Genomic DNA, 25,256 nt, shown 5'->3' with positions numbered 1-25,256 from the left:
GTGCAACGTGAAGCGTGACACGAGTAACGGTGAAGTGCACAGAGTACAACGGTGAAGCACATCGTGAGTGACGGTGAAGCATGACGTAACAGTGAAGCACACAGTGTGCAACGGTGAAGCACATCGTGAGTGACGGTGAAGCATGACGTCAGTAACGGTGACGTGCACAGTGTGCAACGTGAAGCGTGACATGAGTAACAGTGAAGCACACAGTGTGCAACGGTGAAGCATGACGTAACAGTGAAGCGCACAGTGTGCAACGGTGAAGCATGACGTAACAGTGAAGCGCACAGTGTGCAACAGTGAAGCATGACGTAACAGTGAAGCGCCGTGGCACAGTGAAGCACATCGTGAGTGACAGTGACGCATGACGTGAGTAACAGTGAAGTGCACAGTGTGCAACGGTGAAGCACATTGTGAGTGACGGTGAAGTGCACAGTGTGCAACGGTGAAGCATGACATGAGTAACAGTGATGCGCACAGTGTGCAACGGTGAAGCATATCGTGAGTGACGGTGAAGCATGACGTCAGTAACGGTGACGTGCACAGTGTGCAACGTGAAGCATGACGTAACGGTGACGTGCACAGTGTGCAACGTGAAGCATGACGTAACAGTGAAGCACACAGTGTGCAACAGTGAAGCATGATGTAACAGTAAAGCGCACAGTGTGCAACGGTGAAGCATGACGTAACAGTAAAGTGCACAGTGTGCAACAGTGAAGCATGACGTAACAGTAAAGCGCACAGTGTGCAACAGTGAAGCATGACGTAACAGTAAAGCGCACAGTGTGCAACGTGAAGCGTGACACGAGTAACAGTGAAGTGCACAGAGTGCAACGGTGAAGCACATCATGAGTGACAGTGAAGCATGACGTGAGTAACATTGAAGCGGACAGTGTGCAACGGTGAAGCACATCATGAGTGACGGTGAAGCATCACGTGAGTAACAGTGAAGCGCACAGTGTGCAACGGTGAAGCACATCGTGAGTGACAGTAAAGCATGATGTGAGTAACAGTGAAGCGCACAGTGTGCAACGGTGAAGCACATCGTGAGTGACAGTAAAGCATGATGTGAGTAACAGTGAAGCGTACAGTGTGCAACAGTGAAGCACACTGTGAGTGATGGTGAAGCATGACGTCAGTAACGGTGACGTGCACAGTGTGCAACGTGAAGCGTGACACGAGTAACGGTGAAGTACACAGTGTGCAACGGTGAAGCACATCATGAGTGACGGTGAAGCATCACGTGAGTAACAGTGAAGCGCACAATGTGCAACGGTGAAGCACATTGTGAGTGACAGTAAAGCATGATGTGAGTAACAGTGAAGCGCACAGTGTGCAACGGTGAAGCACATCGTGAGTGATGGTGAAGCATGACATCAGTAACAGTGAAGCACACTGTGCAACGGTGAAGCATATCATGAGTGACGGTGAAGCATGATGTCAGTAACGGTGACGCATATCATGAGTAACGGTGAAGCATGACGTCAGTAACGGTGAAGTGCACAGTGTGCAACGGTGAAGCATGACGTCAGTAACGGTGAAGTGCACAGTGTGCAACGGTGAAGCATGATGTGAGTAACGGTGAAGTGCACAGTGTGCAACAGTGAAGCACATCGTAAGTGACGGTGAAGCATGACGTCAGTAACGGTGAAGCGCATAGTGTGCAACGGTGAAGCATATTGTGACGGTGAAGCATGACGTCAGTAACGGTGAAGTGCACAGTGTGCAACGGTGAAGCGTGACGCGAGTAACAGTGAAGCGCACAGTGTGCAACAGTGAAGCGCACAGTGTGCAACGGTGAAGCACACAGTGTGCAATGGTGAAGCGTGACGCGAGTAACGGTGAAGCACACAGTGTGCAATGGTGAAGCGTGACGCGAGTAACGGTGAAGTGCACAGTGTGCAATGGTGAAGCGAGTAACGGTGAAGCGCACAGTGTGCAACGGTGAAGCGCACAGTGTGCAACGGTGAAGCGCATCGTGAGTGACGGTGATGCATGGCGTGAGTAACAGTGAAGTGCACAGTGTGCAACGGTGAAGCATATCGTGAGTGACGGTGAAGCATGACGTGAGTAACAGTGACATGCACAGTGTGCAACGGTGAAGCATGACGCGAGTAACGGTGAAGTGCACAGTGTGCAACAGTGAAGCATATCGTGAGTGACTGTGAAGCATAACGTCAGTAACAGTGAAGCATATCATGAGTAACGGTGAAGCATGACGCAGGTAACGGTGAAGTGCACAGTGTGCAACGATGAAGCATATCATGAGTGACGGTGAAGCATGATGTCAGTAACGGTGAAGCATATCATGAGTAACGGTGAAGCATGACGTCAGTAACGGTGAAGTGCACAGTGTGCAACGGTGAAGCATGATGTCGGTAACGGTGAAGCATATCATGAGTAATGGTGAAGCATGACGTCAGTAACGGTGAAGTGCACAGTGTGCAACGGTGAAGCATGATGTGAGTAACGGTGAAGTGCACAGTGTGCAACAGTGAAGCACATCGTAAGTGACGGTGAAGCATGACGTCAGTAACAGTGAAGCGCATAGTGTGCAACGGTGAAGCATATTGTGACGGTGAAACATGATGTCAGTAACAGTGAAGCGCATAGTGTGCAACGGTGAAGCATATTGTGACGGTGAAACATGATGTCAGTAACGGTGAAGTCCACAGTGTGCAATGGTGAAGCGTGACGCGAGTAACGGTGAAGCGCACAGTGTGCAACGGTGAAGCGCACAGTGTGCAACGGTGAAGCGTGACGTGAGTAACGGTGAAGCGCACAGTGTGCAACAGTGAAGCGCACAGTGTGCAACGGTGAAGTGTGACGCGAGTAATGGTGAAGTGCACAGTGTGCGACTGTGAAGCGCATTGTGAGTGACGGTGAAGCGCACAGTGTGCAACGGTGAAGCGCATCGTGAGTGACGGTGATGCATGACGTGAGTAACAGTGAAGCGCACAGTGTGCAACGGTGAAGCATATCGTGAGTGACGGTGAAGCATGACGTGAGTAACAGTGACATGCACAGTGTGCAACGGTGAAGCATGACGTGAGTAACAGTGACATCAATCAATCAATCAATCAATCAATTTTTTTTATATAGCGCCAAATCACAACAAACAGTTGCCCCAAGGCGCTTTATATTGTAAGGCAAGGCCATACAATAATTATGTAAAACCCCAACGTTCAAAACGACCCCCTGTGAGCAAGCACTTGGCTACAGTGGGAAGGAAAAACTCCCTTTTAACAGGAAGAAACCTCCAGCAGAACCAGGCTCAGGGAGGGGCAGTCTTCTGCTGCGACTGGTTGGGGCTGAGGGAGAGAACCAGGAAAAAGACATGCTGTGGAGGGGAGCAGAGATCGATCACTAATGATTAAATGCAGAGTGGTGCATACAGAGCAAAAAGAGAAAGAAACACTCAGTGCATTATGGGAACCCCCCAGCAGTCTAAGTCTATAGCAGCATAACTAAGGGATGGTTCAGGGTCACCTGATCCAGCCCTAACTATAAGCTTTAGCAAAAAGGAAAGTTTTAAGCCTAATCTTAAAAGTAGAGAGGGTGTCTGTCTCCCTGATCTGAATTGGGAGCTGGTGTGCAACGGTGGTGGCTGGTGTGCACAGTGTGCAACGGTGAAGCATGACGCGAGTAACGGTGAAGTGCACAGTGTGCAACGGTGAAGCGTATCGTGAGTGACTGTGAAGCATGACGTCAGTAACGGTGAAGCGCATAGTGTGCAACAGTGAAGCATATCGTGACTGATTGTGAAGCATTGCGTCAGTAACGGTGAAGTGCACAGTGTGCAATGGTGAAGCGTGACGCAAGTAACAGTGAAGTGCACAGTGTCCAACGATGAAGCGTGACACGAGTAACGGTGAAGTGCACAGTGTGCAACGGTGAAGCATGATGTGAATAATGGTGAAGCGTGACATCAGTAAAGGTGAAGTGCACAGTGTGCAACGGTGAAGCATGATGTGAGTAACGGTGAAGCATCATGTGAGTAACGGTGAAGCGTGACGTCAGTAATGGTGAAGTGCACAGTGTGCAACGGTGAAGCACATCGTGAGTGACGGTGAAGCATGACGTCAGTAACAGAGAAGCGCACCGTGTGCAGCAGTGAAGCGTGACCCGAGTAACGGTGACGTGCACAGGGTGCAACGGTGAAGCACATCATGAGTGACGGTGAATGTGATGCCAGTAACGGTGAAGCACATCATGTGTAACAGCGTGTTGTGGGTACTGGTGAAGCGTGTTGCGAGTATTGATGAAACGTTACTAGTAATATGTTTGCTAGGAGACTTTGGAGGTGGATGAGGACGACCGTCCGGAGCTGGCGTGGTGGAAGTGTAAGAAGTGGGCCATGCGTATCATCACCAGAGTGTTTGAAAGGTACGCTGACATCATGCCGCCATGTGTGGAGCCATGTCCTCAGCCGCTCACTATCCTGTATTTGCTCTCACAGGTATGGCAGCCCTGGAAATGTGACAAAGGAGTACTGCGAGTTTTCAGAGTTCTTCCTAAAAACGTATGCAGTGGGAATACAGCAGGTGAGAGTTATGCCTGTGAGGATGAGGTGGTTTTCTCCTGTTGTTCTCCAGGCTCAGACTCTCTGATGCTCCTCCAGGTCCTCCTGAAGGTGGTGGACCAGCACAGACAGCAGCAGTATGTTACTCCACGTGTCCTGCAGCTGTGCCTGAACTACCTCAGCCAGGGGCTGTCTCACTCCCTGACCTGGAAACACGTCAAACCACACATAAAGGTAGGACAGACAGACCTGATGCTGAAGGATCTGTTTGTTGATGAGACCTGTGATATGCAATGCAGACTTCAGGTTGTTTTCCGCAGAGGGTCTACGACCGTACTTCTGTATCCAGAAAGTTTTCACAGCGCTTCAGCTTTTCCACAATTTCATGTTACAGCCTTATTCCAAAATGGATGAAATTCATTTTCCCCCCTCAAAATCCTACACACAATACCCCATAATGACAATGTATTTTTTTTTTTTGTAAATTTATTAAAAATAAAAACCTAAGAAATCACATGTACATAAATATTCACAGCCTTTGCCATGAAGCTCAAATTGAGCTCAGATCCCTCCTGTTTCCACTGATCGCTGTCACAAATATCGACATCCTGCCTCTTGCATCAGCGGTCTCTGACCACTCGCTTATTAGGTTTACAATTATGCTGCTGCGTTTAGCGGAGCAACAACCTTGCCTATTATTGCGGCGACATATTAAACCCTCAACTTTGACTGAACTCGAAGCGAGACTGCTGGAAATCTTAACTTCAAGTTCGATGAATTTTCAGTCGATGGACAGTCTTGCGGATAGCCTGAACTCAGTTTTTGTTTGTAGTGCAGCAGATAAGTGAATATTTACTGAGGGAGTCTTCAAATGGTGATGCAAGCACCAAATTTGGCACACATACTCCTTAGACATTACTCTTTTAAAAATGCCGGGTACCCACATGAACTTTCAATAGGCAGCCAAGAAGGGGTCAATTGAAGTATTACACAGGGGTCAAAATTTAAAAATGCTCCAATCATATTGAAAGGTATTCCATATTATTTGTCTGATCATAAAGATTCCAAAAAGGTATAGTTTGGACTATCTGTGAATGAATGTTCCGGAGTTATGGGGTAAAAACAGCAAGAACAGTGACAAAGATCAATTTCAATTTGTAGAGGGGTCAAAAGTTAAAGTTGCTCCAATTTTGGTAAAAAGTGATGCAATGTATTAGTTGGGTGAATACGGTTTTAAAAAGGAATAGTTTGCATCATGTATCATGCTTAGTTATCATGTTACAGGGTAGCATATGTCACATGTCATAGAATCCAATGGATGCTGATATTGTTTAACCTTTACTTTGCAAACCAAGCACGCAACACAGTCAAAACTATTCCATTTATTAATCCTATTTGGCTTTTTTTGCATGACAGAGGAGGAGAGTATCTCGTTTGGGTCCCACTTTGGAGAGGTGGGGATGGACCACTTGCTTGCCCGTGTGGTTGTCATCCAGGACCTGAAGTGTTCCATGATGTCATGGGGCAGAAAAATGTTGGCTTCAAAATGTATCATTCTGTTCTGCACTCGTTTCTGTAACTTTGGAGAGAGTTTCTGGGCCTGACAACCATAGAGTTCACCACTCAATGACTTTCTGGATGAACCGGTCCATCGTACATTTGTCTGGGGGACGTGTCCTTTGTGTGTCAGCTGAGTGGCTCACGCAGTCCAAGTTCTTTGTTCCAGCCAGCTGGTCCTGAGGCTGCTCGGCCTTTATGACACAATTATTTTCTTATTATTGAATTATTTTTGTAGCATTTCCCCCACTGTGCTTCTGAGAACATTTGTGTGTTCCAGATTATCTGTCAGGATGTCATCTTCCCCCTCATGTGCTACAAGGACGAGGACGACCGACTGTGGCAGGAAGACCCCTACGAGTACATCCACATGAAGTTCAGTGAGTATCACAGAGTATCAGACAGCATCCTTATCAGAAGTAGAAGTCAGTCCAGATCCATCCTTAGGCCTGTTGGTGTCACTTCTTTTCTCTGGATTCTGTTGTGTCAAGTGGATGGGAGTCTACGGCTCCCCCTGGACAGGGCGGCAGTCAGATACAGGTTACTTCAATTCAATTTCAATTTATTTTAATTTACATTGTGCCAAATCACAACAAATCACAACACAGTAAGGTCTAACCTTACCAACCCCCACAGCAAGAACACAGGTGACAGTGGTAAGAAAAAACTCCCTCTGAGGAAGAAACCTCAAGCAGACCAGACTCAAAGGGGCGACCCTCTGTTTGGGCCATTCTAACAGTTACAAGGTTTTTTACAAAGTTTTAAAAAGGTGATGAAACACAAAACAGAAACGGATCATTCCACAAAACAGCCTTTTATTTATCTTAGGGACACAAAGTAGGGGATGAGTTCCTGAAGGTCTCGATGGGAGCTCTGAGGGGTCTCGGCGGGAGCTCTGAGGGGTCTCGGCGGGAGCTCTGAGGGGTCTCGGCGGGACCTCTGTGGGGTCTCGGCGGGAGCTCTGAGGGGTCTCGGCGGGAGCTCTGTGGGGTCTCGGCGGGAGCTCTGAGGGGTCTCGGCGGGAGCTCTGTGGGGTCTCGGCGGGAGCTCTGAGGGGTCTCGGCGGGACCTCTGTGGGGTCTCGGCGGGACCTCTGTGGGGTCTCGGCGGGAGCTCTGAGGGGTCTCGGCGGGAGCTCTGAGGGGTCTCGGCGGGAGCTCTGTGGGGTCTCGGCGGGAGCTCTGAGGGGTCTCGGCGGGACCTCTGTGGGGTCTCGGCGGGACCTCTGTGGGGTCTCGGCGGGACCTCTGAGGGGTCTCGGCGGGACCTCTGAGGGGTCTTCAATCACATTACATTTTCTTATTTATTTTAAACTCTTCAGCTGTATGGCTGCCATGTTGTTTGATGCTATTTTGTGTGTGTGTGTGTGTGTGTGTGTGTGTTGGAGACCTGTACGATGACCACGCCCTCCCAGCGACTGCCGCTCAGAGCCTGCTGTGTAAAGCCGCTCGCATGAGGAAGGAGGTGAGGATTCATGTTCTACCACGTTTCCCTGCTGGTGACAGTTACCATGAAGAGTTTACTGTCGTCGTGGCTCCACTGGATTGTTTATGTGTTGGACAATAATATAAAAATGTCAACTGTGAAGCCACTTTCCACTTTGAAAGTAGAAGATGTTATTGGCCGATCAAGCTGTGTAATGTGTTTTCAGTTGTGTTCTTTGGAACAGACTCCAGGGTGCCTAAAACATTTGCACAGTGCTGTCTGTCTGTGCGCTCAGGGAGGATCAGGTCCTACATTCAGATGGACGGTATGTAGACTGAGGACAGAAGACGAGCATCTCAAGGGCTGGGTGTGGTTCCAGGTCCACCTGCTGGTTCATGCTGACCCTCACATCAAATATTGATGGTTTCCAGATGACAGTGGAAATATTTCCAGATCTCTGTTTCCTTTCAGAAATATTCTCCTGAAAGGAGAATCATTGAACATGAACATCACGCCTTCGAGGCGTTGCTGTGGACTGCTCACTGGAGACCAGTGACAGTTAAACATGACACAAAAAATCAGCAAATGTTGGGATGAGGATGATTTAGGGTTAGTAATGAGGGGTACAAGAGAAAGAAACAGAGAATAATGTCATTATTTCAAACAGGTGCAGACCATTATAATCCAAAGTACCAAAGTAGTATCCACAAATAAGGCTTTAAGGCACAAAGATGGGCAGAAGATCTCCAGCTTGTCAGCGAATGAATGAGAAAATTGTAGAAATGTTTAAAAATTACAGTCCTAAAAGAAAGATTGGAAGGTATTTTCATATTTATTCATATTCTTTTTAGCATGAAATTTTGGTGCTATATGAAATGTGCTATTGCATGCCCCGACCACCACGCGCGCTCACATTACCGGGGACGGCATTTAGCTAAACACAGCAGAGTTTCTTTTGCTGGCGGACAACAGTTTGAAGTAGCTAATAATTGACGCTGCTAATTCTTCTAACACCAAAAACAAATCCTCCACGCGGTCAGCTGTCTGGAGGCACAAAGAGCTGTTAGGATGAAAAGCTGGACACATTTCTGACGCAGATTTTTCGCTGGAGTGAGGAAAGCAACCAGCAGTCTGTACACGAAGTCCGTGCACGGCCTACATCGGACTACATCATCACGATTATTTTTTTAACTATCTAACTGTTTTTCCAAGTTGACTGAGAACAATTTTGGACTCCTATTTAAAGTTTGTGTTGGACATGTAAGCACCAGTGACAAACACCAAAACCTAAGTCCCTGTTGTGTTATTTATATATTAATAAAATATCAAATGACAAGGATCTAGTTTATCCATTATATAAAACCATTGAACTTGTAAACATTCATTATTTGTATACTAGTACTTCTACGTCCAACCTATGAACCAGTTCCAACTGATTATAAAGCTCAGGGCGTTTTACTGCTGATCTTTGCTGTTAATGTACAAGCAGCATCCAGGTGACAGTGGACGGTTCCTCTCTGCAGGTTCTTCCTCAGATGATGGAATTCTCTCACCAGATCCTGGTCGACCCGTCCACTGACCCCCGTAGGAAGGATGGTGCGCTGCACTGCATCGGAGCTCTGGCCGAGTTGCTCCTGAAGGTACGCTGACCCTCGTTGTGTGCTGAGCTTCATGTCGGTCCGGGGGACATCCGACGGGATCAGGTCTGCTCAGTGAGATCTCCTGTGACCGCTGTGACTGCTGTGGTCTTTGGGTTTCACATCTGTTTTCCCTCTTCCCAAAGACGTCTTCAAAGACTCGTAGCCATTGTGGCTGACTGATGGTCCTTTCAGTAGCCACATGGGAAGTTCGTTAGCCGCACAATGATTACAATGAAAGAAATGAACAACACTCGCTAGTGCCACTAGTGGACAGTAGTCCATGTATTTGTCCCACAGTGTGGACAGTGTGCCAGCAGTAAAGGCTTCAGTAACGGTGCAACACGAGGGCAAAGACAGGTGTGCAAATAGAAGTCAAACACAAAGACTGAGGCATGGCAAATCAAGAGAAATCACCCCCCAACCCCCCCAGACAATTACATGAAACTCACCACCATAAAACATTTAGATGTTGGTGTGACACCACCATCACGACCAACTTGATGCTCCTCATCCACTGGTGGTCAAAGTCACAGTTTTCTGTCTGTGTCATCCCACAGAAGCGGGTGTACAGGGAGCAGATGGAGCTCATGTTGCAGAACTATGTCTTCCCTCTGCTCAACTCTCCTCTGGGGTACCTACGAGCAAGGGTGAGTCGACACTGCGGTCCCTCTTCTGTTCCTCTGCTGTCTCTCTGCCGTCCCTCTGCTGTTCCTCTTCTGTCCCTCTGCTGTCCCTCTTCTGTCCCTCTGCTGTCTCTCTGCCGTCCCTCTTCTGTCCCTCTGCTGTCCCTCTTCTGTCCCTCTGCCATCCAACTTCTGTCCCTCTGCCGTCTCTCTGCCGTCCCACTTCTGTCCCTCTGATGTCTCTCTGCTGTCCCTCTGCTGTCCCTCTGATGTCTCTCTGCCGTCTCTCTTCTGTCCCTCTGCTGTCTGTCTTCTGTCTCTCTGCCATCCCTCTGCCGTCCCTCTGCTGTTCCTCATCTGTCTCTCTGCCGTCCCTCTTCTGTCCCTCTGCCGTCCAACTTCTGTCCCTCTGCCGTCCCTCTTCTGCCCCTCTGCTGTCCCTCTGCCGTCCCTCTTCTGCCCCTCTGCTGTCCCTCTGCCGTCCCTCTTCTGTCCCTCTGCTGTCCCTCATCTGTCTCTCTGCTGTCCAACTTCTGTCCCTCTGCGTCCCTCTTCTGTCCCTCTGCTGTCCAACTTCTGTCCCTCTGCCGTCCCTCTGCCATCTCTCTTCTGTCCCTCTGCTGTCTCTCTGCCGTCCCTCTGCTGTCTCTCTGCTGTATCTCTTCTGTCCCTCTGCCGACCCTCTTCTGTCCCTCTTCTGTCACTCTGCTGTCTCTCTGCCGTCCCTCTGCTGTCCCTCTTCTGTCCCTCTGCCGTCCAACTTCTGTCCCTCTGCCGTCCCTCTGCTGTCTCTCTGCCGTCTCTCTGCTGTCTCTCTTCTGTCCCTCTGCAGTCCCTCTTCTGTCCCTCTGCTGTCTCTCTGCCGTCCCTCTTCTGTCCCTCTGCCGTCTCTCTTCTGTCCCTCTGCCGTCCCTCTTCTGTCCCTCTGCTGTCTCTCTGCCGTCTCTGCTGTCTCTCTTCTGTCCCTCTGCTGTCTCTCTGCTGTCCCTCTTCTGTCTCTCTGCCGTCCAACTTCTGTCCCTCTGCCGTCCCTCTGCTGTCCCACTTCTGTCCCTCTGCCGTCCCTCTGATGTCTCTCTGCTGTCCCTCTTTTGTCCCTCTGCCGTCCCTCTGATGTCTCTCTGCCGTCTCTCTTCTGTCCCTCTGCTGTCTCTCTGCCATCCCTCTGCCATCCCTCTTCTGTCCCTCTGCTGTTCCCCATCTGTCTCTCTGCTGTCTCTCTGCCGTCCCTCTTCTGTCCCTCTGCTGTCCAACTTCTGTCCCTGCTGTCTCTGCTTCTCTCTGCCGTCCCTCTTCTGTCCCTCTGCTGTCCCTCTGCCGTCTCTCTGCCGTCCCTCTGCCGTCCCACTTCTGTCTCTCTTCTGTCCCTCTGCCGTCTCTCTTCTGTCCCTCTGCTGTCCGTCTTCTGTCTCTCTGCTGTCCCTCTTTTGTCCCTCTGCTGTCCAACTTTTGTCCCTCTGCCGTCCCTCTGCTGTCTCTCTGCCGTCCCTCTTCTGTCTCTCTGCCGTCCCTCTTCTGTCCCTCTGCTGTCCCTCTTCTGTCCCTTTGCCGTCCCTCTTCTGTCCCTCTGCCGTTCCTCTTCTGTCCCTCTGCTGTCCCTCTTCTGTCCCTCTGCCGTCTCTCTTCTGTCCCTCTGCCGTCTCTCTTCTGTCCCTCTGCCGTCCCTCTGCTGTCTCTCTGCTGTCCCTCTTCTGTCCCTCTGCCGTCCCTCTGCTGTCTCTCTTCTGTCCCTCTGCCGTCCCTCTGCTGTCTCTCTGCCGTCCCTCTTCTGTCCCTCTGCTGTCTCTCTACCGTCTCTCTTCTGTCCCTCATCTGTCTCTCTGCTGTCTCTCTGCCGTCCCTCTTCTGTCCCTCTGCCGTCCCTCTGCTGTCCCACTTCTGTCTCTCTGCCGTCCCTCTGCCGTCCCTCTTCTGTCTCTCTGCCGTCCCTCTTCTGTCCCTCTGCTGTCCCTCTGCCGTCTCTCTTCTGTCCCTCTGCCGTCCCTCTTCTGTCTCTCTGCCATCCCTCTTCTGTCCCTCATCTGTCTCTCTGCTGTCCCTCTGCCGTCCCTCTGCCGTCCCACTTCTGTCTCTCTGCTGTCCCTCTGCCGTCTCTCTTCTGTCCCTCTGCCGTCCCTCTTCTGTCTCTCTGCCATCCCTCTTCTGTCCCTCATCTGTCTCTCTGCTGTCCCTCTGCCGTCCCTCTTCTGTCCCTCTGCTGTCCAACTTCTGTCCCTCTGCCGTCCCTCTGCTGTCTCTCTGCCGTCCCTCTTCTGTCCCTCTGCCGTTCCTCTTCTGTCTCTGCCGTCCCTCTGCTGTCTCTCTGCTGTCCCTCTTCTGTCCCTCTGCCGTCCCTCTTCTGTCTCGCTGCCGTCCCTCTTCTGTCTCTCTGCCGTCCCTCTTCTGTCCCTCTGCTGTCCCTCATCTGTCTCTCTGCCGTCCCTCTTCTGTCCCTCTGCTGTCCAACTTCTGTCTCTTTGCCGTCCCTCTGCTGTCTCTCTGCCGTCCCTCTTCTGTCTCTCTGCTGTCCCACTTCTCTCCCTCTGCTGTCCCTCATCTGTCCCTCTTCTGTCCCTCTGCTGTCCAACTTCTGTCCCTCTGCCGTCCCTCTGCTGTCTCTCTGCCGTCCCTCTTCTGTCTCTCTGCCGTCCCTCTGATGTCTCTCTGCTGTCCCTCTTCTGTCCCTCTGCTGTCCCTCTGATTATTTCCCATCTTTAACTTAACTTCATAATGACTAGTATCTGGTGTTGTGGCAGACACACAGTTTGAATAAATGTAACAGCATGGAAAATGCAGATTTATCTTGAAACTTTTTCTTGAAAACATTGATCATACCCACCGATTTGTATTTATGTCTGGTTGTTCGACATTAACCAAGATGGCAGCGCTCTGGCAACAGCCAGCGAATGGGCGGATCACCGCGGTCCTCCATCTAGTGATTCAATCAAAAGCTATGGTGGGGCCCATCTTTCACCAGGGTTCAATATAAATTTAAAGTAAAATACCACAAACTAGCTAGAACAGATTTTTTTTATTATTTCTTTCAGTACTATAGATAGTTTCTACTGGGATTTCTCTCATCCCTCTGATTTCCCTCTAATGTCTACTTGATGAAACGTCTGATTTATCAAACTGGTTAACCTTTGAAAATGTAAATGACTAATGTGGTGCATTAAAAAGTATATTTATCTTGTGTTTAAAAATGTCAAGCGGAGTCCATGTCTCCGCGGGTCAGGCCTAGAGGAGTCCATGTCTCCGCGGGTCAGGCCTAGAGGAGTCCATGTCTCCGCGGGTCAGGCCTAGAGGAGTCCATGTCTCAGTGATCAGTGGTGGGCACAGTTCCGATAATCCGATAACCGATAATTATCGAAGATAATGTTTTCATTATCGGATTATCTTTTCAGATAAGTTTGAAAACCATTATCAGACTAATTATCTTGCAATAAATTTTGGTCCGATAATTTTTAGACCGTTAATGTGGTAAACAAAGCTGAATTTCCTACAAACATTTATAAAATTTAAAATCACGCGATTAACCTGAACTCGGTGCGATCCAAAAATGCTCCTACGAATGAAAAATCAACTGAAAAAGGGCCAAAACTCGCACTGGCACCAGTAGATCATCAGACGGTTATCTAATTACAACTCGGCTTTTTTTTTTTGCAAATAAAACATGGCATATTTTACAAAAGCACATTTATCTGTAAACACCAACACACGACACACGTCACATTAATGTGTTGGTTTACATAATGTATGAGTCAAACCAATCAGTGTGAGCAGAAGCACATTTTACCCAGAATGCCATCTGTCTGTGTTTGTTACAAAACTTCAGAATTAGTGCATTATTCAACATTAAAAGATATATGTTATATTTTAACTTTGCACAAATGACAGAATTGACATTAATGGAGTTATTCTATAAGTATTCATTTTATTTATACACCAAACCATAAGTCAGCACTGCTTTATTTTCCAAGACCTCGGCCTGACGGCAGCATTGTGATTGAGTACAGAGTTGAGCTTTGTGGCTCCTCTCAGCTGCATTTGTGGTGGAAGCCATGTAGTAAACTGGAGCTTCCAGCAGGGGGCAGGACCTGACCTGCCGTCGTAAACGCTGACCTGCCGTCGTAAACGCTCTTCGGTGGAGAGTCGAGTTCGACCCAGCTGCATCGGCTCCTCTGTGTTGTTGCTTAAAGGACTAGCGCTGGAGCCAACCGGCCCGGAGGAGAAAAAAATGCTGGGTGGATGAACGGCTGCTGGTGGGGAGAGAATCCCTCCGGGAGCGATCGGAAAACGCGTCTAATGTGGGAGCCGGTGTTGTTGCCGGAGGTTCAGGAAGTGGGCTGACGGTGGTTTCTGCACGTGTTACTGAGTGCGTTGATGGCTGAAGTCTGTCCATGAAACAACTAACCTGATCACTGAATGACAACATCAACGCATCATGGCGTTTAGGCAGCTCGCTCAATCCGACGCACAGTGTGTCGAGTTTGTCTTGTTGTTGAGCCCATTGTAGGCTGTGTGCGCGTACCGTCATCTGGAATGAATCCGAGTCTGCTGTGAACATTGTTGGCCATTTCGTTCTATCAAGACCAGTGGCACCGGATGGCTGGACACAAATGCAGAGCTCAGACTCAGATGGGATTTGGCGATAAGGATTCACTGGAACAACAAGCAGGGTCTGGTACACGGAAAGGCAGTCAAAAATCAGCAACAGTGTCAGAAACATTAGGCAAGGGCGTGGTCCAATAAACAAGCAGGCAGTCCAAAACACAGCGAGAAAAACAGGTCGAGAAAAACTTGCAAGACTGGCTATGAAGGGAAGGCATAAGGCACAACGAACTGGCGAGTAAACCGTGCAACCCGTGAAGCTAATATACACCCTGGTGATGAGCTACCAATTAGAAGCAGGTGTGTGGAAACCACCAGAATAGGGGTGTGGCCCAACAGCGTGCCCTGCCCACCACCAGGAGAGACAGATGAGAGGAAAGGGACAGACCAAGGCCAAGCAGAAAAAACCCCACAAGAGAAATCACAAAACATAACCTAAGCAGAGCAAACAAGAAAACAAAACCTAAACCCTGACAGTGATTTGACACTTTACTGCTTTCAGTCCTTCGTCTTCCATCATATTATAACAGTTTTTATAGTGCGCATGCTGATAAATGGATCAGAAAATTCCACATCACATTTACAGCACGAAGTCAGTAAAAGAGGAAAATGTTCAGTTTACCTTTGAATTGGAGGTGATGATTGTAGAAAGACAAGCTTGTTGAGGGTCAAATTAATCCAGAATAAAACAAAACCCAGAGGACGGAGAACTTTAAAACTGTCCACACACGTCATTGTATGACACGGAGTTATAGAGCTGCGGATGCATGAATCAGGCTTTAAATTAATTAAATAAATCATCATAAACTGTAAATTTTATCAACTATTTTTATATTTCTTTTGATAGCAGCTGTCCCTGGATGTGTTGCTGTATGTGGTTAAGTGATTAAAAAAATGTTGAAAACATTAAAGGTTTATTCGGTAGTTCAGAGCAGTTGAGAACAAAATGGTGCCGTGTTCTGAGTTGACATCACTCTGTCTAATCAAGGCACACTAGTCAGGTCTAGGGGAGTCCATGTTTTGGTGGTTTAGTCTGGCAGAGTCTGTGTCTCGACAGATCAGGGTAGTTTTGGTGGCAACAGGAGAACCTACACGATATAATGCTCTCTTGTTTTTTAGTTTTGCCACAGGTCGGTGCTGTAATATTGCCTCAGTGCCTGACTGGGGTTTGGTCATTACAGAGGTGTCGGTGGGCTCGTCTTGAGTCGTTGCAGTCCCAGTTGGCACCTCATAAAGCTCAGTCCACAGCAGTATTTGACATGTGTAGTGACGTGAGCGTTGACTTTTTCCATATCTGAAAACACTGTTCGTCCACAGAGATGACGCGTCCACACGTAATGTTTGTTATTGTGTTTTGCCAGTCATGCTGGGTGCTTCACAACTTCAGTCCACTGCGGTTTCACAATGAGCTGGTTCTAAGGAATGCCGTGGAGTTAGTCAAACAGGATTTGATAGATGACAAGGAGATGCCCGTCAAGGTGGAGGCTGCTATTGCCCTGCAGACACTGGTCACCAATCAGGAACAAGGTAAAGGATGATATTGTTTCTCAAATATCATTCTGTTCAGTATTGGAGCCTCGAAAAGTTAACGGCCTCTACTAGTACATTTACCAGGCTAATTCACAAGTTAATCCATCCACCATCTCTTGTTATCCTCAGTTGAAAGTGGGTTTGGCTCTGAATTGTGGTTCTTCAGTGACTCCATGCTCACAAAGTTCTGCTCAACTGTGATAGTGGATCACTGACTGTGGAATCAGAACATAAACAGCAAAGGCCCTGTCAGGGAAAGTCCCCCGTCACAATAAAGGTGCAGGAGTCCCACTGCACACCAACACATAGAGCTCCAGCACAGAGCAGTAACACAGAGACCCAGGTTGAAGAGTGACGCCGCTCTGGACGATATACGGTCCACATCTATATTTTCCCCAAATGGAAAACAGAGTAAACTGACAACAGGCTCAATGGAAGCAAAGTCAGTAAAGCCTGAGAGTGCACGTGATCATCATAACGTGCAGGTGTAATTTGCTTTTAAATGTGTTGATGGAGCTGATCGTGTTGATGATGTTGTTTGTCCTTGAGCTCGTCAGTCAGATCAATAAGAAAGGTTAAATCCAAGAGCCACTGACTGTCTTCTAGCTATGCGTATTCAGCAGACACAATCTCCTTTCGATTTTTAAATTGACAAAGAGCACATCTGCGGCTTCCATCTCACCATCCTTGAAAGATTTCTTTCCTTTTGCCAGAACATGGTTGAGACAAAAAGAAGCTATGGTTGCAGCCTTACTTGTGGTATTTGGCCCGGTGAAATCTGGCTTTTCAGTTCCTGCACTTTTCAGCCGGAAGTTAGCATCGTAGCTCTTGTGGATTGTCTTAAAATGCCGCTTCAAATTCCCTGTCTTTGGTAATGCCATCTGTTCTTACAAGGAAAGTCCTATATCATACTTAACCCCCAACCCCACCCCCAATAAATAAATAAATAAAAAATAGAGTTAAGTAACTGACTGATCCTTCCCCAATGGAAGGGAGACCCAAGCACATGATGTATACACCTTAATACAAAGAATTAGATTTAGATCAGGTAGCTGAGTTCAGAAGGAGCTGGCCTGTCAACAGTGTGGCCCTGGGTTCCAATCCAAGGACTACACCCAGTTGAAAAAGGGGTACTGGCTTTGCCTGGGAAGTAACCTGCGATGGCCTGGTGTCCCATCTAGGGACAGTCATAGACTGTGATCCACACTTCCCAGGAGATAGCCTGGTAACAAGGTTTACCAATAATTAGAAGATAGAACAGATGGGTCTTTAATCTGATTTAAATATGTTCATGAAGTCAAGTGGTTTTATCTGGCAGGCAGACAAATTCCACAGAACAGGTGCTGGATACAAAAGCTTTGGAGCACAGAGTAATCCTGCAGAACGCAGAGCACTGGTCGGTACATGAGGGTGTGTGTGTGTTTGTGTGTGTGTGGTGTGTGTGTGTGTGTGTGTGTGTGTGTGTGTGTGTGTTGTGTGTGTGTGTGTGTGTGTGTGTGTGTGTGTGTGTGTGTGTGTGTGTGTGTGTGTGTGTGTGTGTGTGTGTGTGTGTGTGTGTGTGTCTCCATGTTTAGCCAAGCTGTACATCCGCCGTACAATCCGACCGGTTATGCAGGAGCTGTTGCACGTGGTTAAAGAGACGGAGAATGATGACTTGACCAACGTCATACAGAAGATGATCTGCTAGTACAACCAGGAAGTGGCAGTCATCCGCTGTGGACAATGACACAGAACCTGGTAGGACTAGAAACATGTCCATTTGTCTCTGAGAAACGGACAGCATCCACCTAAAGGACATTTCACCTTGGGGGCTGATGAAGTGTTCCAAGTCACAAATGCTCAAACAGGATGTGGGTCCACGGGCATTTTCCCACAGGAACTCTTGTAATTCTCTCTTTAAAAAAAAAAGAAAAGCAGTGAACTGTCCATGTTGGTGCAGATGTTGACTATTACTGACTGCAGTCATTAAATAGAAATTCATGAACAGTGATCCTTGTGCTTTCACTTGTTTTAATCTTTCATCACCAAATCAACTGAACATTTGAAGCATTTGTTGGGAATCGGTTGGTGATGTCTTGACAGGCCACTGAGCTTGGATCGGAATGCCTTCCTTTTGATACGTACTCTGGTACAGTCAGTGGTGGGCACAGCTAACCAAAAAGTTAGCTTCATAACCATTAATCCAATAACTGAAAGTTACCTTTTATGACGATAAACCGATAAACTGCTAAAAAATGTATCTTATTACAGATAACCGATAACTTTTAGTATTGATTGGACGCGGCCACATCAGATTACACTGTCGGCTTCTGATAAACCAGTTTCACTTTAAGCGCCGCAGGGGCTGCTGGGTAAATTCAAGGATCACAACACAAAGAACACACGAAAAAAATGAATGAATAAAAAATAAAACCCCAAATTCAAGGATCACAAACACAAAGAACACACGAAAAATGAATGAATAAAAAATAAAACCCCAAATTCAAGGATCACAACACAAAGAACACACGAAAAATGAATGAATAAAAAATAAAACCCAAATTCAAGGATCACAAACACAAAGAACACACGAAAATGAATGAATAAAAATAAAAACCCCAAACACTGTCATCATCTTTCAAAGCAGTAAAACACAGTATTAAAAGTCACAGTTTATCTCGGTATTAGATACACCGTCATTTACGAACTAAAAGCTGCTGCTTTTTTCACACGGTTTGAACCCTGCTGCTTAAACAGCCAAAATACATCCATTATTGCATTAAATGGCAAAGTAAAAGACACAAAGTAAATATAAATTCTTACCTGTTAGTTTCAGTGGAATTCATCTGAATAAATAATCCACATAAAGCGTCCTTTTTTAAAATCCAAAACAGTGTCTAAACGTGAAGAAAAGTCCCTCTGTACACACAGCTGCACCATGAGAGCTCCTCTCCCCACCGAGTCTTAGCTTTTAAATTACAGCCACAAGAAATAAAATAAAATCCAAAGTGAACCTGAACTACACTACCCCCAGTGCTCCCTGCGTCGACTGGCCAATCACATTTTGCGCTTAATGATGATGTCATCAGCAAATAACAGGCAGCCAGTCTGCTCAGTGGCTACAAACACACAACAAATGGACTAAAATGCTTGATTTTAGGGTTTACAAACGTTTTTGACCATTAAACGTTACCAGCAAAGAAAATGTTATCGGACTGAAAGTTATCTGAACTAAATTTATTGGAAGATAATTGGTCCGATGATGGTTTTAAAACTTATCTGAAAAGATAATCCGATAGCAAAAACATTAGCTTGATAATTATCTGCTATCGGATTAGCTGAACTGTGCCCACCACTGGTACAGCAATCCAAACAGGTTTGGAAGACTCCAGAGTAGTCTTATGTTTTGGTGTCACTAACTTGTAGAACTGTTGCAGAGTTTTGCCATGGTCCCCAACCTCCCCTCTGTCTAGTATTTAGTTCCAGTTTTCCTTTCCCATTACATATATTTGGCCCAGGATTTGCCCACATATTGGGAGTCATGTTTTTCCCTGTGTTGGCTAGCTTGTTAAGTGGCGGAGCATAGCACCAAACTCGCTGTGATCCAGTTCTTAGGAGACAAACAACTCCTGAGTTTTAACTTCAGCCAGTCATAGTTTGTGACTGGTCTGTCTCAACTTCTGTACCCCAGCAGTTAGGGTTAGGGTTAGGGAGCTGCCTATATGACTTTGTCACCAAGCGGTTACTTAATGAGACTCAGAGGAAGACTCTGATGGGACGCCGACTAATTTGCTGTTAGCGGTGTGCTAATGATTGCTGAGGATTTTGCTTGGATGTTATGATGTAGCACCCAATCAGACCTGAGTCCTACAGTGACTCACCTCTTCCAGGCCAATTTACCTCTATTTGAATGGGAATAGTTTCAGATGGGTAGGTGGGGTTCAGTAATTATGACCAGAGTCCTGCAGTCATTTTTATTGAGTGCATGTTCACATTTCATTAGTTCCCGCTTCTCCAGGAACCTTCACCTTATCGTGTGTGGAGAGGTTTGTGTGCTGCTATGAACCTGAACACTGTTTTCTGGAGCCTTTGTGGGGGTAGAGCTAGAGTCCCTGATGGAGTCCTTATGAAGGCTCCGGTCGGGGACTCCATTGTTCTGCTGGTGGATGTAAACGCACACATAGGCAATGATAGAGATCACCTGGAGAGGCGTGAGGGGGAGTAACGGCCTCCCCGATCTAAACCAGAGCAGTCATTTGTGATTAGACTTCTGTGCTAGTCACGGACTGTCCATGGGTTAGGGTTAGAACATAAGCATGCTCCTAAGTGTTACATGGTATCACAGCACCTAGGCCGAAGATCGATGATCAGTTTTGTGATCATATCATCTGATACAATCGAGTCCGCACCTAGCTGCTCTGGCGGCCCGTGAGGCACCTCAGGCGGAGGAAAATGGGGGGAACCATCCAAGCTGTCTACAGTAAGGATGGGACTTTGTTAACCTCCACTGAAGATGTAATCCAGCGCTGGAAGGAACACTTTGAGGAACTCCCTGCATCAGACCGGAGTGCCCTCTATAGTAGGGGCAGAGCTGGAAGCTGATGGAGGATTATCATTCATTTTCCCTGGTGGAAGTCACTGCGGTAGTCAAACAAGTCCCCGGGGGGTTGATGAGATTCTTCCAGAAATGCTGAAGGCTCTGGGTGGTGGGGGGACTGTCTTGGATGAGACGTCTCTTCAACATTGCATTGAGGTCTGGGACAGTGCCTAAGGAGTGGCATACTGGTGGCGGTGGTCCCCATATTTAAAAAAAAGGACCAGAGAGTGTGTGCCAACTACAGGGGCATCACACTACTCAGCCTCTTGGGTGAAGTCTACTCCAGGGTGATGAAAAGGAGGGTCGGCTGATAGTCAAACCTGTGATTGAAGAGGAACAATGCGGGTTCCGTCTTGGTCGTGGAACAACCGACCAGCTCTTCACTCTCACAAGGATTTTGGAGGGGGCCTGGGAGTATGCCCATCCAGTCTACATGTGTCTTGTGGACTTGGAGAAGGCCTATGATTGGGTACTCTGGGAGATACTGTGGAGGTGCTGTGGGAGTATGGAGTGAGGGGGTCCCTTCTCAGGACCATCCAATCTGTGTACTCACAAAGCGAGAGCTGTGTTCGGGGTGCTCAGCAGTAAGTCAGACTTGTTTCCTGTGGAGGTTGGCCTCTGACAGGGGCTGCGCCTTGTCCCCAATCCCGTTTGTGATATTCATGGACAGGATATTGAGGTGTATTCGTGGGGAGGAGGGTTTCCAGTTTTGTGGGCTCCTGCTTTTTGCAGATGATTGGTCCTGTTGGATTCATCAGCCTGTGACCTCCAACACTCACTGGATCGGTTCCCACCTGAGTGTGAAGTGGCTAGGATGAGGATCAGCACCTCTAAATCTGAGGCCCTGGTTCCTCAGCAGGAACCGATGGATTGCCTACTCCATGTAGGGGATGAGGTCTTGCCCTAAGTGAAGGAGTTCAAGTACCTTGGGGTCTTGTTCATGAGTGAGGGACAGTGGAGTGTGAGATTGGCCAGAGAATCGATGCAGCAGGGGCGGTGTTGCATTCGCTCTACTGTACTGTTGTGACGAAAAGGGAGCCGAGCGAAAAGGTGAAGCTCTCGATGTACTGGTGAATCTTTGTTCCTACTGTCACCTATGGTCATGAGGTTTGGGTCATGACCGAAAGAACTAGATCGCGGGTACAAGCGCTCGAAATGGGCTCGGTCATTCGTGGGGAGCTCGGAGTAGAGCCGCTGCTGTTTCGCCTTGAAAGGAGCCAGCTGAGGTGGTTGGGGTATCTGGTAAGGATGCCTCCTGGGCACCTCCCTAGGGAGGTGTTTCCTGGCACGTCCATCTGGGAGGAGACCCCGGGGAAGACCCAGGACTATGTGGAGAGATTATATCTCCACACTGACCTGGGAACGCCTCACGACTTCCCAGTCAGAGGTGGTCAATGTGGCCCAGGAAGAGGGAAATCTGGGGTCCCCTACTGGAGCTGTTGCCCCTGTGACTCGATCCCTGATAAGCAGTTGAAGATGAGTGATGAAGTGATGAGAGAGTGATCAAATTTCAGTTGATTCCGGTGCCTTTGACCTTCTCTCAAACAATCTGTGGAAATGACCTCAGGCTCTGTTATCCCATAGGGACATAGATATTCTTTAGGAAAGGAATTTTTTGGTGAAGTACAGAGGCACTTAAAGAGGCATGAGTTAAACAGTCAAATACCTCACCTGTGTGCGCTCTCTCACTCTGTCTTTGGCACACAGACAGAGCGCACTCTAAACAGGCTGCACATAGTCTGTGGGGTGGGACATGATTGTTGTGTGTTTGTATCACAGGTGTTCGAACCACACTGCTCTGCACATTGAGACACTCCACAGTGCGCACCTCTGCAAACAGCTCAAATGATAACAAAAAAAGTGAAGTCAGCAGATGGAGATAAGATGAACGGTAGGAAGTGACTATAGAGACAAATCCATCAAATCCATTGCAGTAACACGCTCTGTGCAGTGGTGCACTCTGCAGTCGTGCTCTGTGTAGTAATGCGCTGTGTGCAGAGGTATGCTCTGTGCAGTAATGTGCTCCATGTTTGTGCTGAAGCAGAGCAGGTGGTCCTGAGACCTCTCATTCAAGAGTTTCATGAAACAAAGGTATTCCATGCCACTGACATGTACCATGTGTATTTTTAACCTGCTCGCTGCAAGAAGGCACGCAGTGAGGGATCATGACGTGCGCATGTCAGGTTGATTGTCTTCCACATGCCTCTGTAAATGTCTCCATACTTGAAATAAACCATAGAAAACTCTTTCTCCACACGATATGATATCATATTTCATGAGGAGGTCATTCTTCTGATTGTGTTACAGACCTGAAATCTTTCCTAACGGTTTGTAAAAACGACTGGCACAACGTTCAGACTGACTGAAATCACTGAGAAACTCTTGGTTCCCAGCTTCTGATGTCTATGAGGCACAGTAACCGAGACAGTGACAACTCAAAGGAAATGTCTTTTTGAGAGTGTTGTTCTAAGGAGGTTCAGCTGTGGCTGTCAGGAGATGGTTTTTGGAGCTTTCGTTCAGTCTGTCCCTGTCAGATCTGAAGGTTCATGGCCACAGTCTGTGTACACTTCACTGTGTGGTCTCCCCCACCATTCAGGTTCTTCTTCTTTGGTATGTTATCCCTCTGTCTCCACCTGTTACTGTGTTCAGACTTCAGACTGTTGATGTTACCTTGAATGATGCATGAGCCAATGAAATGACTTCTTCTGATAAGTGTTTGTGTGACCGCTGATGTTTGCAGGCTGAGATCTTCACTCGGGTCCTTCAGAGTGAAGAGTATGAGGAAAACGAGGACAAGACCGTCATGGCTCTGGGCATCCTCAGCACCATCGATACCATCCTGACTGTGATGGAGGACCACAAGGAGGTCTTTAAGGAACACATGCTTGTCACTGTGACTGAATTAGATGTTTGGCACCATCTTCTCAGTGGCCTTTCTCTCTTCTTCTCACTCAGATCACTCAGCAGCTGGAGGGCATTTGTCTGCAGGTGATTGGCCTGGTCTTGCAGAAGCCCATCATAGGTATGGCAGGTGTGTGTGCACCGGGGTGGGACACACACTCATTCAGGTTCTGAGGAGACCTAAATATGAAGGTATCTCAGCTGAACCTGCCCAGCGACTCAAACATTAACAATGTCTGATTTTGTGCCTTTGTGGACTTGCTTCTCCCACAGAAGACTTGATTGACAGGACACATGTGTGTGGTGACATAACTAATGAGCCTGTGTGGGCGTTCTTGTGCAGAATTCTATGAGGAGATCCTGTCCCTGGCTTTTGGTCTCACCTGTCAGACCATCTCCCCCCAGATGTGGCAGCTTTTGGGCGTTCTGTACGAGGTCTTCCAGCACGACTGCTTTGACTACTTCACAGGTAGGCTTCATATGAAATAGTCATGGAAGCCTCGTGATTTCACACTGAGATGGAGCGATTACAAAAACACTCAGCAAATGAGCTTCAGGCTTTGTAGAACAACTGACACATTTAGTCTGCAACTGATTCCACTTTTCCTTCCTCCATCACACCTCCTGGTCCACCATCAGTGTCGCAGTGGTGGAGGCCCAGTATTGACAAACACATCTGATTCAGAACTTACTCCAATTAAATGCTGCACTTACAAATAAATTTAGTGGGTTTTTTTGCACAGGGAGGAGGGACTATGCCCCAATTTTGTTGTGCTAATGTGCTGCAATGCACCATGAGAGTCAGGGTTTTGAGGTTTTAAATATTGTTGTGGTTTATGTTAGTTTATCAGTGTTGTTAGTGTTATTGATTTCTTGTGTTTTTGTAGTTCAATTGGTTTAGTCAGTTTAGATGAATCTCATGTTGCTCTTACCATGAGTGACTTAAGTTTCATGTTGGTACCATGAGTGAAATGTTTAGTGGCTTTAATGTCTTTAGCCGCTGTCTTTGTTTTCAAATTAAAGTCACCTGCTTACAGTGCGTGTGTGCAACTTCGATCAGGGACAAACAGAGCACAGCTGACATTTGCCGTTTGGCGTGCTTACGTAATTTGGGTCAAGGATGAACAGCACCAAAATGGAACACTGATAGAACTAATAGCTTTGGAGAAGCTATGAATAATAGGTAACGTTCCTAATTACATTTTGGACTCACTCGCCTTTCCAGCAGGGGGCAGTAAATCATCTTTCTATTAAAAACGTGAGTGTAAGTGTATGTAATTGTAAATACATTAAAAATACATAGATGACACAAGAAAGTGAAAACACTTATGACAAAATAGAAATAAAAATATAATAACAATCAATCAATCAACTTTTTTCTTATATAGCGCCAAATCACAACAAACAGTTGCCCCAAGGCGCTCCATATTGCAAGGCAAGGCCATACAATAACCATGAAAAACCCCAACCGGTCAAAACGACCCCCTATGAGCAAGCACTTGGCCACAGTGGGAAGGAAAAACTCCCTCTTAACAGGAAGAAAACCTCCAGCAGAACCAGGCTCAGGGAGGGGCAGTCTTCTGCTGAGACTGGTTGGGGCTGAGGGAAAGAACAGGAAAAAGACATGCCGAGAAGGGGGGCAGAGATCGATCACCAATGATTAAATGCAGAGTGATGCATACGGAGCAAAAGAGAAAGAAACAGTGCATCATGGAACCCCCCACAGTCTACGTCTAAAGCAACATAACCAAGGGATGGTCCAGGGTCACCCGATCCAGCCCTAACTATAAGCTTTAGCAAAAGGAAAGTTTTAAGCCTAATCTTAAAAGTAGAGAGGGTGTCTGTCTCCCTGAACTGAATTGGGAGCTGGTTCCACAGGAGAGGAGCCT

At 47.5% G+C, this 25,256-nt stretch overlaps 1 protein-coding gene across 1 annotated transcript in view; it reads left to right on the top strand.

Annotated features, from left to right (window-relative positions):
- The window catches only part of ipo8 (importin 8), a 100,716-nt gene that overhangs the window by 33,206 nt on the left and 42,254 nt on the right, over positions 1-25,256 (top strand). The window contains 13 exon segments of the mRNA XM_034163360.1: positions 4,295-4,389; positions 4,463-4,547; positions 4,625-4,759; positions 6,363-6,462; positions 7,470-7,546; positions 9,031-9,147; positions 9,705-9,794; positions 15,722-15,887; positions 17,465-17,607; positions 17,610-17,627; positions 23,207-23,332; positions 23,422-23,488; positions 23,711-23,836. Of these exon segments, the coding sequence (XP_034019251.1) occupies positions 4,295-4,389; positions 4,463-4,547; positions 4,625-4,759; positions 6,363-6,462; positions 7,470-7,546; positions 9,031-9,147; positions 9,705-9,794; positions 15,722-15,887; positions 17,465-17,607; positions 17,610-17,627; positions 23,207-23,332; positions 23,422-23,488; positions 23,711-23,836 (1,345 nt within the window).

Source organism: Thalassophryne amazonica, chromosome 22 (assembly GCF_902500255.1).
Source record: "Thalassophryne amazonica chromosome 22, fThaAma1.1, whole genome shotgun sequence".
Lineage (NCBI taxonomy): Eukaryota > Metazoa > Chordata > Actinopteri > Batrachoidiformes > Batrachoididae > Thalassophryne > Thalassophryne amazonica.
The sequence above is the reverse complement of the archived record's forward strand: the minus strand, read 5'-3'. Positions and strand labels throughout refer to the sequence as shown.